The sequence below is a fragment of the Choloepus didactylus genome, chromosome 18 (genome assembly GCF_015220235.1).
Source record: "Choloepus didactylus isolate mChoDid1 chromosome 18, mChoDid1.pri, whole genome shotgun sequence".
NCBI classification, from domain to species: Eukaryota; Metazoa; Chordata; class Mammalia; order Pilosa; family Megalonychidae; genus Choloepus; species Choloepus didactylus.
In genome coordinates this window covers 75,221,034-75,234,363 of record NC_051324.1, presented here as the reverse complement: position 1 = coordinate 75,234,363, position 13,330 = coordinate 75,221,034, and the positions used below count along the sequence as shown (strand labels likewise).

The following is a 13,330-nucleotide window of genomic DNA, read 5'->3' as shown; positions in this document are numbered from 1 at the left end:
TGCTTGTGAGTGAAGCTGCAGCCCAGGAGAGCCGTCAGGTCGCCTGCAGCCAGCGCGCAGCACCCCAGCACTGTGCATCCTTTTCGGGGTCACTCAGTGGGGCTCAGGCCAGGGGGTGCCCATGTCCTGGTCTCCCACCTCCCAACTGCCAGGGTTCCCAGTGCCGGTGTTGCTGTTTAGGGGAGAAGGGGGAGGGCTGGCTGGACGCGTCCACACTGCGCCCCATCGTGCATGCCAACTAGACAAACACGGCCAGAGCGGGGACACCTGCTCAGCTGCTTCCGGCCCCCCCTGGTTCTGACTCCCCTCCCCGTCCTCAGGCCAGTGGGCTCTGTCCTTGGGAGGCCGTGCTTGGGGGAAGCCCCATAGTGTGGCTGCCCCACAAGGCCCAGCTGCCCCGCACACTTTGCCCACCTCTGCTCAGGGTGGGGGGCTCTGCCCGTCTGTCGGTGTGATGGGAGCCACCCCCCACCCCCACCCTGCACAGAGGGGAGAGGCTGGTGTGGCCGCCCAGCATGTGGGCTTGTCTATCCCAGGAGCGTGGGGGGCGGGCACTGCAGGGTGCTGGAGGGAGGGGAGGACAGGGCTCCCGCAGTCTGGAGTCTCCCCGAAACCGTTCTGGCAGCCCAGCCATTTCAACAAGGCTTTTGTCCTGGGGCTTGTGGGGAGGCAGCCGGGCGGGAGCCGGATCTCCCGGACAGAACCCTGTCTCCTGGTGAGCTGGGCTCCTGCTGCCCCCTCACCCACGCGGCTGACAGTGGGGTCTCGGGCGTGGCTGCCTGCAGGGCTCCCCGCTGGGTCCCAGCCAGACCCTGGCAGATCCTGGGAGCCTGGGAGAGGTGGGACAGGGCAGCCTCCCCACCCGGGGACCTCAGCCACCCAGCAGGCTTCTGCAGGCACCGGGGATTCAGGGTCCAGGCCCCACCACCCAGCCCTACACTGGGGCGTGGGCCCCCAAGGCTGGCAACTCCCCAGCGAGACCAACGCTGCTGCCAGTTCCCTCCAGTGTAACCTGCTGTGCAGCCCGTGCTGGTCTTAGAGAGTGACCCTTTCCTCCTGGCCCTAAAGCCCCATGGTCCCCGGGGCCAGGCCCTACCCTGTGGTGTAAGGTGCTGCCTCGGCCTGTAGGCGCGACAGCCACACACTAGGAACGCCCATTGTAAGATCCAGGAAAAAGAAATAAACAAGTACCGTGGAGAGGCCAAGGGGGTGCAGTGGAATCGTGGGTGGAAAGTCCTGATGAATCCAGAAGATGGGAAACGAGGCACAAGAAGCAAAGGGGACGGCACGCCAGGCTCGCCCAGCCACGTGGCCCAGTGCAGACAAGCCAGTGGGAAAACCACCCACACCAGATGGACAGACGGAGGGACAGGGCAGGCAGCTGGTCCCCGCTGTGGCTGGCCACTGTGTCCCCCACCACCACCGCAGGCTCCTGCTCAGCCCAGCTCCCCCAGCCGCACCCCATGTGGGCACCCCCAAGCCCTGCCTGGCCTGTTGCCTCCCTCCCCAGGGCCCTTTCAGGGGTGGGGGCATCACATTGAGCCCTGCTCAATCAAGGGGTGCAGGCGGTGGGGAAGGGGGTCCAGAGCAAGGAGCCCCGCCCTCCCTGGAGCTGCCGGCAGCCCAGCATCCCAGAGGGTGGGGAACAGAGCAGGGACCGGCAGCAGCAGAGGAGGTGCAAGTGGAGGCGCACAGGTGTAGGTGTCCCCCACTGCGCAGTCCTTCCTGAGGGCTGGGCTCCCCCTGCTCGGGCTTCCCCTGGGCCCCACTGTCCCTCCAAATGGCAGCAAAGGCCAGGAGGGGGCTGCCACCTGGTCCCCACCTGGAAGCCGCGTCTCTCACAGGCCCCTCGGGACAGTCTGGGCCTTGGGGACCAGGTCACAGAGCGGGTCCCAAGGTCAGGGGCTCCCACAGGGTCCTGCCTGCCTCCACGGTCCTGCTTCCTGTGTTCCAGCATCTCCAGGATGAACCCCCTTCCCCGACGGCGCTTCTTAGACCTGCCCAGAGTCAGGGGCTCTGCCTGCCCCTCCCCAGCTGACCCCACGGCGGCCTAGCCAAGACCTGGGTGACGCAGCTGGGGGCAGGTCCTCCCAGGCACAGCCCCTGACCCCTCTGCCTGCCCCAGCCAAGGTCCACGCACCCGAGGCCAAGGGCATCATCTGGCCAAGGTCTGTGAGGGGAGAACCTCTCCTTGAAGCCCTGCCCTGATGGGGGCCTGGAGACCCTGGACCCTGCGCTGCCCACTCAGCTGTGGGGGTCGTGGCGGCCACCAGGGTGCAGTACAGGCTAGCAGCTCGGGCTCCTGGGGTCACCCCCCCCTGCTCCCGTGACCCCAGGTGACCTCGGCTTCTCCAGTCTGCAGAGCCCACCTGCGGGCCCTGCCTTTTCCTATTAAACCCAAAGCAAAGAGGGGACGCCAGGACCAGGCCAGGGGTCCTCAGGAGGCCGCTGCCCCACCTGACCCCCCCCAAGTGCGGCTGCTTGTTCCCCAGAACCCCCACAGTCCCCCCATCCTCCTCTTCCTAGGCACCCCCCCGCCGGGTGACCCCCCTGCCCAGACTTGCTGTGTGACCAGGGGCGGCTCCCCAGACTTTCGAGCAGCAGAAGGGGCAGGACAGAGGAGGGGTGGGGGGTGTCCTCCTGGGGGGGAGCCGGCGTGGCTGGTGGCCTCCCCTCTCTGCCCTTTGCTCGGGCTCTCCCCACCCCCATGGGGCGTCTGCCCCAGCAGGTGTTCCTGGGGTGATGAGGGGACCTGTGGGCTCTGCCACCCACACAAAGCAGGGGAGGAAGATGCGCAGGGTCCCCCCACAGGTGAACGCCTTGGAGGAGAGCTCCGCAGACGGGGGCCAGGGAGGGGAACCTTCCTGCCGGGCTGGTGGGACTGGGTGGTGCCCAGGCTGAGACGAGCCCCTTCTGAAGGCGAGTTCACGGGACCCGGAGTGGTGGAAGGGGGGCGTCCCTTCTCCACCAGCTGCCCCCAGGTTTCCCTGACAGCTGCCTTGGGGCGGGCAGCAGTTCTTCTCTAACCCCGATGCTGCAACCGGCCTGATTCACCCAGGCTGGACCCAGGCCCTGACCAAGCTCCTCGGAGCCGCCGTCCCCTTCCTCCTGCTGGGGGGGGGGGGGTGTCTCCCCTCTCTGGTTGCCGGGGGGGGGGGGGGGTCCTATGTGTCCCAGAACAGGCCAGCCTGGGGGCTGGGGGGCGGGGAGGCTCAGTCCAGCCTGGGGGTCCAGGAGGGGCACCGTCCCGGGGTCTCCTGCTCCACTCTCCTTCAGCTGTGCACACCCCCCACCCCGGGCTTCCTGGGAGTGCGGGACCCAGACCTGCGGAAGGAAGGGGCAGTGGGGGAACTCAGGGTCCACGACGGCCTCGGGGAAGGAGACCCCCAGCCCCGCCCAAGCCCCTCCGTACCCTGAAGCGGCGCCACCAGAGCCCGCGAGCGGCCGCGTCCCGTTCACGGTTTAATAGGGGGCAGGGGTCCCCGCGGCCCCGCGCCCTCAGTACTCCCAGAGCGCCAGCCCGGCCGGCACGTCGGCGTCGGCGCGCAGCAGCCCCGAGGCGCCGCCGCGCAGGTACTTGCCGCTCCGCGCCCGGATGGCCACACGGCCGCGCTCGCGGAACTCGAAGAGGAAGTCCTCGGCGCGCTCGCCGTCGCTGCACACGCTGCCGTGGGGGCCCGTGTACCAGAACCCGCCGCCGCGGCCTGGGGGGCAGCGGGGCGTCGGCGGGTCCCCGCGCCCCTCCGCGCCCGCCCGGGACCCGCGACCCCCCGCGCCCGCCCGGGACCCGCGCCCCGCGCCCCCCGGCGCCCGCCCAGGCCCCGCGACCCCCCGCGCCCCCCCGCGCCCGCCCGGGCCCCGCGACCCCCCGCGCCCGCCCGGGCCCCTCGCCCCGCGCCCCGCACCTCGGATCTGGTAGGCGCCGTCGCTGAAGCTGAGGTGGAAGACGTCGTAGACCGAGCGGTTGGTGTCCAGCTGGTTGGAGCCGCGGCGCCGGCAGACGAAGCCGTCCAGGCCGCGCAGCACCAGGATGGGCCGGTTGATGAGCTTCAGGACGAACTCCTCGTCCCCGCCTGGGGGGAGAGGGCGCTGCCACCTCCCCTGTCCAGGCTGCGGCCCGTGGGCCTGGGGGCGGGAGCGGGACCCCCAGGCAGAACCCCCATGGACTCAAATGCCAGCCCAAAGCCAGATCTGCCTGGAGGCGGGCAAGGCCTGCACCCCGGCCTCCTGGGCCCTGGTGTGGAGGGGCTCTGGGGCCAATCCTGGACTCGGGTAACAGCCTTGACCAGCCACAGGGCCTGGGGGGGGCAGGGGGGCAGCTCCCCGTGGAGGCCGCAGGGCAGCTCATCCTGGATGGGGGGGCCCAGCCCAAGCTCTGGTCAGCCGGGGAGCGCTTCTCACCCACGAAGTCGCTGATGGCTGCCAGCTGCCCGTTCTTCTTCATGCACACGTAGCGCCCGTTGCTGGCCTTGAGTGCCACCCGCCGGCCGCGCCACTCCATCTCAAACATGGTGTTGGCGGAACTGGAGGGGGCAGGGCAAGGTCCCCTCAGAGGGGCAGGGAGTGGGGGGACGCGGGGCCTGGCCTTCCCCATAGGCACCACCACTCCAGGGTACGGGAAGGGACAGGAGCCAACCCCCCTCCGCTGACACACCCGTCACCATTCACAACTGCTCAAACACCACCCCAGGGGGCACTCTCCCCTGGCTGGGCCACTGCAGTGGCCCCTGGAGACCGAAGCTCTAGACCTACAGGCCTGCTGCCTCCCCACACCTCACTGCCCCCAAACCCCCACCCCACCCCAGCAGTGGGAACAGAAGCAAAGAGATGCAGTGACAGTGACGGTGAGGATGGAGGTGCTGGAGGTGGTGACGGTGACAGAGGTGATGATGGTGGAGATGATGGTGGTTGAAGTGACAGAAGAGATAGATGTGTTGGTGGTGTGGTGGAAGTGGGAATAGTGGTAGGGGTGGTTGTGGAGGTGACATGACAGAGGCAGTGACGCTGGAGGTAATGGTGGAGGTGGTGAAGTTGGTGATGGTGGTGATGGTGGTGGAGGTGATGATGGAGGTGATGGTGATGGAGGTGGTGGTGGTGGAGGTGATGGTGGTGGACGTGGAGATGATGGAGGTGTTGGAGGTAGTGTCGGTGGAGGTGACGATAGTGATGATGATGGAGATGTTGGAGGTAGTGTCAGTGGAGATGGGGATGGTGAAGGTGGTAGACGTGGAGATGATGGAGGTGTTGGAGGTAGTGGTGGAGGTGGGGATGGTGAGGGTGGTGGTGCTGGTGGTGGAGGTGATGGAGGTGGTTGTGGAGTGGGGATGGTGAAGGTGGTGATGGTGGTGGAGGTGGTGATGATGGAGATGTTGGAGGTAGTGTCGGTGGAGGTGACGATAGTGATGATGATGGAGATGTTGGAGGTAGTGTCAGTGGAGATGAGGATGGTAAGGGTGGTGCTGGTGGAGGTGATGGTGTGGTTGTGGAGTGGGGATGGGATGGATGCACTCACACTTGTGTGGCCGTGGCCTGGATGCCCCCGTGAGTGACCAGGGTCCAGAAGCCCCCAGTGCTAGAATAGAAGGTGCACTTCTTGGTTTCCTGGTCAATTTGCATCAGGAAGGTCTCATGGTCCAGTTCTTCATCCTGATTGGCTGAGATGTTGACCCCTGGAGGGAGGAGATGGGAAGCCCCTCACGCCTCTCCCTGGGGGTGGGCTCAGGGGAATGGGGAGGCTTGCTTTCGGAGCACCCCTTTAGCCAGAGGCGGGGGGGGGCTCACCTGAACCCTCTGGGCCTGAGAGGATTTGGAAGGCACTTCTCAGAGGCTGGGGGAGCTCTGCCCCCTGGCACGTGGGCACGTTAGGGACCCTGACACGCACTGCCGCCTAAGGGGGTCTTTGACACAGCAGTTACACAGCACCCCCACCCCCAGCTGCCAGCCTTCGCACCAGCAGGTGCCCCACTCCCTGCTAATCCTGGGTGATCTGCTCCCACCTGCTCCCTTGGCCCAGGATTTTCAGCAGCCTCTGTTTATAACTCACCCCCAAGCCGCTGGGTGGGCTCGGGGTCCCCGTCCTTCCCTGCACCACAGCCAGGACACAGCCAGGGCCTGGGATGGTCCCGTCACCTCTGTGCTTCCCCCACTCTTGTGTGCTTGGTCCCCAGGACCCCTGGGGGAGGACAAGGCTGGGGGGGGTTCCATGCCAAGGTGGGGACCCCTGCAGGCCTCGAGGCCACCCCAATACCTTCTCATAAACCCAGTCTCGGGCTCCCTCCCCAGCCCACAGCCCTGTTTCCGTGGCCACCAGCTGCTGAGCTCCGCAGGGGGTCCAGGGGCTCTTGGGTGAAGGGGTGTCTGGCCCCAAGGGAAGGAAGGGCACCAGGGGGGCCCCTTGGCGAGGATCCGTTTCCTGTCAGCCCCAAAGGCTGCTCCCTAAAGCCTGCTGCCTCCCCACACACACCGGGCACCACTCAGAGGTGGCCCCGCGTTCTACCACCGTCCCACCCCACCCTGTTAGGGGCTCAGCCGGCGACAACAGTCCATGGCGGGCACAGTCTGACATCGTCTGTAACCAACCCTGTCACTACACCAGCCATGACGACCTGGTGCCATAAATAAAACGCGGCATGTCCGATGGCGGTGCGTGCTGGGGGCGTGGCCAGGGAGGGCCTCCCGGGGGGAGGTGAAGATGGGACGGCGGGGGGGGGTCCTGGCAGGTGCTGAGGCTGGGGACACCCTAGCATTGCCCCCCAACCCCTCCAGATGGGATGCCACGTGGCACCTCCATTCTCTCTCAGCTAGGCCCCCAGGTTCTTTCTGGGAACTGACCTCGTGGGGCAAGTGGCACTTATCCCACTGGCCACCAGGGGTCTCATGGCCAGGTCTGACCCGTGAGAAGGCAGGGCTGGCTGCTGGGATTTCTGGGGGAGGTTTTCTTACTCCTGAGACACAAAAGGAGCCCGTGCCCTTCTGCTGGACTTCGCCTGTCTGGATGTGAGGACCGGAACAGCAGCAGCCACCTTGCAGCCGCAAGGATGGCAGCTTGAGGACCCAGGAGAGCAGCTCAAGATGAGGAATTTTGGTTCTTGCCTGGAACCCTCTGTCCTCAAGGCCTCCGGACCCCCATTTATATGAGATACTGTCCTTACAGCCAGAGCTAGTTGGCAGCCGTATTTCTGCTACTCGCAGCAACCAACACCCTGCCTGGCAGCCCCACCTCGGCCAAGCCCACGGCGGAAGCACAGAAACCGACTCCAGCGATGGAGCCGCAAAACGGTTATGGAGAGGAGAGACCAGCAGACCTGGGCTCTCCCAGATGCCCCGGGGGGAGCGCACAGGTTCCGGGGCTGCCTGGCCAGATGGGGTCCTGGGGCAAGGCTGGGTCCGAACCTGCCACTCCAGCTGCCTTGGAATCTAGGGGTGCTGCCCCACCCCGGACCACAGGCCAAGTGGAAGTCTGCAACCCCCAGGGCCGCGTCCCATGTCTTTAGTGTAAGAGAAGCAGGGAGGAGACTGTCTGCAGCTCCCCATTTCTAAAGCAGGACGTAGGGTCTGCTCATGAGGAGGGGATTCCCCAGAAAGAGAGGGGGTTCAAAGCAGTTTGGCCAAGGAGAATGAAAAGTAGTCCCAGCGCCCACCATCACCCCCACCCCATCCACAGCCACCATGCGTCTCGCACACAATCTACACAATTACAAGGTGCTTGCACGTCCACCGTCTCCTCTTTCTTCCAACAAGCCGGGGGGGGGGCTGCCTCCATTTGCCCGCTAACCCACCCAAGGCTCCTCAGGCAGGGGCTGTGGCCGGGGTGGTGTCCGCGACCAGGCCTCGGGAACCCCTGGCAGCCATCGCTGGGCCTGCGCTCTCCTCCTCAGGGCTGGGCCTCCCCCATCTTGACCAGTGGGGCCCTAGGAGGAGGCTGGTGGCCAAGGGCGGGGTGCCCAGGGGGGCAAGATACGGGTGGGTCAGGGCTGGCCACGAAAGTGCCTGAGCAGGGTGGGGTGGGGGGACCCAGGCGCCCCTCTCCAGCCCTCCACGGCCCCCCCGTCCTCGGCACCTGCCATCAGGAGCCTAGGATGGGGGCAGCCGTCACTGTGGGGCCAGCCCCGGCCTCCTTGCAGGGAAGTGGGAAATGCCCATGGTTGCCCCTCCAGCTGCCAAAGGGATCGCAGGTAGAGGACCCCCAGATGCCCAAGGGGGTGACAGTGATCAGGACGGCCAGGGTTCTCAGGGGTCCCCAGGAGCCCAAACCTGGGGCCTCAGCCCTGAGCCGAGCCAAGCTGCCTCATGTCTCCCACCAAGGAGCCCAGGCCTGGAGGGGCCCCTGGCTCCCTGCCTCGTGGGACTGGAGGGGACCCCCAGGTCCCTCCCCACCCACTCCCACCCCCCTGGTAGACGGTAGGGTGGGGTAGCTGCTCAGGCCCCCACTCTGAGCTCTACCGGCTCCTTGCCATGTCCCTACCCCCCTCCCCATAGGCAGGGGTGGGGCTCACAGCTGGAGAGGGGTGGGGCCTCTACCCCCTCCTCCCACTTGCCCCCACCCCCGCAGCTGGGCACTGCCCCTGCCCTCTGACCCTGAGGCCACCAGCCCTCAGCAGGAGCCTGGGCCTGGTGTAAGGTCCACCCTCTGTCACAGTGTGCAGCTGCACAGGCCCACCCACAGGGACACCTGCAAGTGCACACGCGCACACACATACACCATCATGGCCCAAAAGACACACACGTGCACACACACACCATCATGGCCCAAAGCAGACACACACGCGCACACAAGTGCACACACAGACACACTCTCCCCTTACCGGAGCAGACACACGTACACACAGACGCACACACTCTCACGGCCCAGAACAATGATCCCAGACAAGTGCACACACATGCTATCCCCTGCCTGGAGCAGACACACACATGCACACGCGCACACACGCATGCAGATACACACTGTCACAGCCCAGAGCAGATGCGAATGTACACACAAGTGCACACACACAGATGTACATGCTATCCTCTCTGCAGATCACACGCACGCATACACGCTGTCAAGACCCAAAGCAGATGCAGAAATGCACATGTATGCACACACATGCACATGCTGTGTCAGCCCAGAACAGACACACACACATGCACACCGATGCACACACTCTCACGGCCCAGAACAATGATCACACACAAGTGCACACACATGCTATCCCCTCCCTGGAGCAGACACACACGCACACATGCACATGCTGTCATGGCCAAGAGCAGACGCACACACGTGTGCGCACACACATGCAGATACACATGCACACACACGTGCGCACACACAGATGTACACACTATCCTCTCTGTGGAACAGACGCACACGTGCACACGCACACACGCTTTCACTGTCCAGATCAGACTGGTGCACACTGTCGCCTCCCGGGCCCCTGCCGCCGCGCCCCTACCTTGGCGCACGGAGACGTAGCGGCGGTTGGCGGCCAGCAGCACCACCTGGGGGTGGCTCTCTTCCAGGTCGAACAGCTCGTCCTTGCCAGGCCGCAGGCTGCGGCCGGCCCTGAGGGTGCCGGTGGGCCCCACGGGCGCCAGGTAGCGGCCGTCGCAGTCCTTGAAGGCCAGCCTGCCCGCCTTGAGCTCCAGCGTGTAGCGGGCACGGGCCTCAGGCTCCCAGACCAGGCGGCCGTCGCTGCGCAGGTAGCGGCTGTCGCGGGACTTGAGGCAGTACTGCCGGTTCTGGAAGACGAGGGTGACCAGGGCGTCCACGCCCCACGGGGTGTCGCTGTCCGCCGCGAGCTCACCCTCCTGCGGGCACAGGTGTGCGTAGCGCCGCCGGCTCACGCTCAGCAGGTGGGCCTGCGGGTGGATGGCCAGGTGCACCGTCCACAGCTCGGCCGGGGAGACGGCCGTGGCGAAGCAGGACAGGCGGTCCTCGGTGCCGCCGAAGAAGCGGCCGTGCGGCTCAGACTGCAGCGCCCAGCGCCCGTCGGGCTGCGGCAGCACCAGGAAGCGGCAGTCGCGGCTGGGCCGCTCCGCCTCGCAGCACACGCAGCCGTCCTCCTGGGCAGCCAGGTAGCGGCCAAGGTGGCTGCTGCGGAGCAGCACCGCCGGGCCGGGCCCGGGCTCGGGCTCCAGCACCCAGATCTGCTTCCGCTTGAGGCTGGCCGCCGAGGCGTTGACCTTGAAGCCGAAGCTCTCGGCCGTCAGGTAGCGGTCGGCATCATTGAGGAGGCCGAACTGGATCCTCAGCCCGCGGTGGAGGCCGTTGGTCAGCATTGCTGGGTCGCTGCTGCCCCTTACGGCCCCCGGGGGCCCCCAGAGGCCCGGCTCGGCCTGGCCAGCGTCATGGGGCCCCCCACCTGCCCCCTCGCCGCCTCTTGCCAGCAGCCGTGGCCGCCGGGCAGCTCCTAGGTGGCCGGCAGGTGGCCGTGGGCAGGTGAGGGGACCCGAGATGTGCCGGCTCAGGGACAGCGGCCGCCTTTAATCACCCCCAGGCTGGGTTTCAGCCTGTCCAGGGCTGCACCGAGGCCGGAGCCCTGGGGCCACAGCACTGACCGCCACCTTGCCCCCGGCCAGTGGCCGCCCGGGCCCCCTGCTTGGGTCCTGGACCTGCCTTCTAGAGCCCACCTCTCACCTCGGGACCCCCGGACCCCACTCCAAGGACTGGACGGCCCAGCCCAGCTCCTTCCAGCGGAGGAAACGCTGCCGAGTGGAAAACTCACCGTGCAGCCGCAACTCGATCGCGGCCCTCCACCGCGGCGGCTGCCCGGATCGCCGCCCTCCAAGCGGATCCGGTTACGGCTCCTCCGACTCCACTGCCAGGAGCCCGTCAAGGCCCCGCCCGACAGGCTGCAGCCCCTCTGGGCTCACGAGGGACAGAGATGCCTCTGGGGTCCGACACTCCTCCCTGGGGGCAGCCGGGCCCGTCTGGGAGAGCCGCAGGCGGGGAGGGGAGCCAGCGAGGGAGGGCGAGGCCCGTGGGGGCCCCACGTGGGCCCCGGCACCTGCCACCTTGGCCCCTGGACGCTGCTTCGGGCTGAGGCAGCTGTGCACGTGGGGGACAAGGAGCTGTCTTGGGGGCTGCGTGGGCAGGAGGGGGACGTGGGAGTGTGGAGCCGGCGCCCAGGACCCTGGGGACGTGGCGGGCTATTGGACCCAGGACAGACACCCGCAGCCGGCCCAGCTCCTGGCTGCCTCCCGCACTCGAGGGGCCACCGCCCTCCATCTCTGACATGGACACGTGGGCCCACAGGGCAGCGAGGGTGGGTGGGGGCAGACAGACGGGGGCTGCCAGGGCCCCGGGGCCAGGGGTCCTTCCTTCTCCATACTGGGCAGTGACCATGTGGACGCCAAGGAGTGGAGAGACTGGGGTCCCATCTCCACACGTGGGGGCCAGTGTGATGGGGCAAGAGGGATGTGCCCAGGTCCCCCCAGGGGGCGGCCCAGGCCTGTGGACGGCCCTGCGAGGGGCTGGACGTGTCTCCCCGCTGCAGCTGGGTCCACGGCTGCACAACCCACACACGTATGTGGGCACCACTGTGGGCCCCACTGGGCCGGGTACCAGGCACCCCCACCCAGGAAGACGCAGCTGGGCTTGCACCCCTCCCCAGGGCTGTATAACCCCACCCCCACCCCTGGTTCCTGGGGAACTTGGGCCCAAACTGAGCCTTGATGCCAGGGAAGAGCCCCTAGTGTGGAACAAAGCCATGAGGCTGCCCGTGCCTCGGTTTCCCTTTGGAGCCCATGCTGCTGCCATCCCCCGGGGGCTTTAGGAACCCCTGCCCACACGGAAGGCACCACTCCACCCCGCACCCGCCTGCCCGTCAGGCTGCCGGTGCCTCTGATTAGCTAATGGCCGCATTAGCGCTGCCTGGCGCTGGCAGGTGCTCCTGGCTGCCAGGCGCTAAGTGGGCCTGGCTCTCCGCAGCCACTCGGTGCCTGAGCCAAGGGTGGCCTCTGGGGCCCTGGGAGCGGGGTCCCTGAGGTGGACCTCCTGGGCTGGGCTTCCTGGGAGAGACCACCCCCCAACCCCTGCCAGAGGCCCCTCAGGACCTGAGGCTCCTGCCCAGCTGCCCGTTGGGGTCACTGCCCCTGGGGGTGCTGTCCCGGACCCAGTGCCCGCTCAGCACTGTCTGGCACGGCTGTCAGGCCCTGCACCGCATGGGGCCGCCCATTTCGGGGGTGCCGCTCACTCACAGACGAATCCGCCAGGCAGGAGAGCCGTGGAGGCCGCGTGTCCCACCCGCCCCGCAGCGTCCTCGGGCGCACCAGCCAGAGACCCCCGCAGGAGGGTGTGCGGACGTGGGGCTATGGCCTGTCCAGCCGGTGTTCCAAGTGTCCAACGTGGCTGCACCCCTGGGAGCCCGTTTGCTTGCCCCACCAGCTCCGACCCCGGCCCTGTCCCCTTCCGGCTGGGGCTGCCTCTGTGGCCCGAGCCAGGCCTGGGCACCGCTGTCAGGCTACCCACGGCACCAGCTGATGGCACCCCAGCCCCTACCTCGGGGAGCGGCGGCTGCAGGGGACACAGCCAGGTGCACCCCCAGCCCCCCGCTTCCCTCCCCTTCCCAGGATTCCCTGAGGACGCTGGGGGCCCTTGCTGGGCTCCAGCCACCCACGTCCTGACGGCTGGCCCTGGGCACAGGGGTGCAGCCACTCTCCTGCCGGCAGGCTGCTCACTGCCGTGGCGACAGGCGCGTGGGCCAGGCCAGTGCCTGGCAACGCTGTTGCTGGTGGCGTGAGCTGGCCGGGGCCCGCGGCTGGGTGCTGGCTCCCCCCATGCTGGCCCATGGCCCTGGAAACTGGGAACGGGCACAGGATGGAGCCCCAGGGCCAGACACGCCTTTCACAGACCCAGGACCAGGCTGCGTCCCACAGGAGGAACCAGGGGAAGACCCCCACCACCGGCCCCCGCCTCGGCACAGGCCCTGGCCGCCCAGGGTCGCCCCCGCCACGCAATACGGGGTCTCCCCGGCCCCCGGGAGGTGAGGTTCTCCCTCTGGCTGGGCACGGCCCGAGAACCTGATTTTCTCGCCCTCCGCCGTCATGGCTCCCCAGGGCCCACCCTGGTAGGCCCCAGGCCCGGCCTCCTCATGATTCTTTCATGGCGGATCTCCATGTTCCTCCACGGCTCCACTTACACGGTGGGCGGGGGGGGCCACGTGGCTCTTAGGCTGGCTGGGTTGGTTTAGGGTGACAGGCTCCCCTGGACAAGGCGGAAGGGGGCGGGCAGCAGGGTCACTGAAGGAATGCAGAGCCGGGGAGGGGGCTCCTCAGGACAGGTGCTGGGGTGGGGGGCAGCCTGCACCCCTGCCCCCATCGACACCCCCGTCCTGGCAGGGAGGGACAGGTT

At 67.4% G+C, this 13,330-nt stretch overlaps 1 protein-coding gene across 1 annotated transcript; it reads right to left on the bottom strand.

Annotated features, from left to right (window-relative positions):
- Positions 1–3,483: 3,483 nt before the first annotated feature.
- On the bottom strand, positions 3,484–11,346 carry FSCN2 (fascin actin-bundling protein 2, retinal). Its single transcript, XM_037810683.1, has 5 exons — positions 9,432–11,346; positions 5,513–5,669; positions 4,402–4,523; positions 3,906–4,073; positions 3,484–3,704 (listed from the first exon to the last, which is right to left on the bottom strand). Exons 1-5 carry the CDS (start codon positions 10,255–10,257, stop codon positions 3,499–3,501), a joined length of 1,479 nt encoding a protein of 492 aa, XP_037666611.1. The 5' UTR covers positions 10,258–11,346; the 3' UTR covers positions 3,484–3,498.
- Positions 11,347–13,330: the final 1,984 nt, after the last annotated feature.

Coding starts and splice junctions, on each gene's coding strand:
- FSCN2 (XM_037810683.1), bottom strand. CDS start 10,257: ATGCTGACCAACGGCCTCCACCGCGGGCTGAGGATCCAGTTCGGCCTC. Junction 4,524..5,512: donor CAGGCCACGGCCACACAAGT/GTGAGTGCATCC, acceptor TGCCCCCTCCAG/TTCCGCCAACACCATGTTTG. Junction 4,074..4,401: donor AGCCATCAGCGACTTCGTGG/GTGAGAAGCGCT, acceptor CTCTCCCCCCAG/GCGGGGACGAGGAGTTCGTC.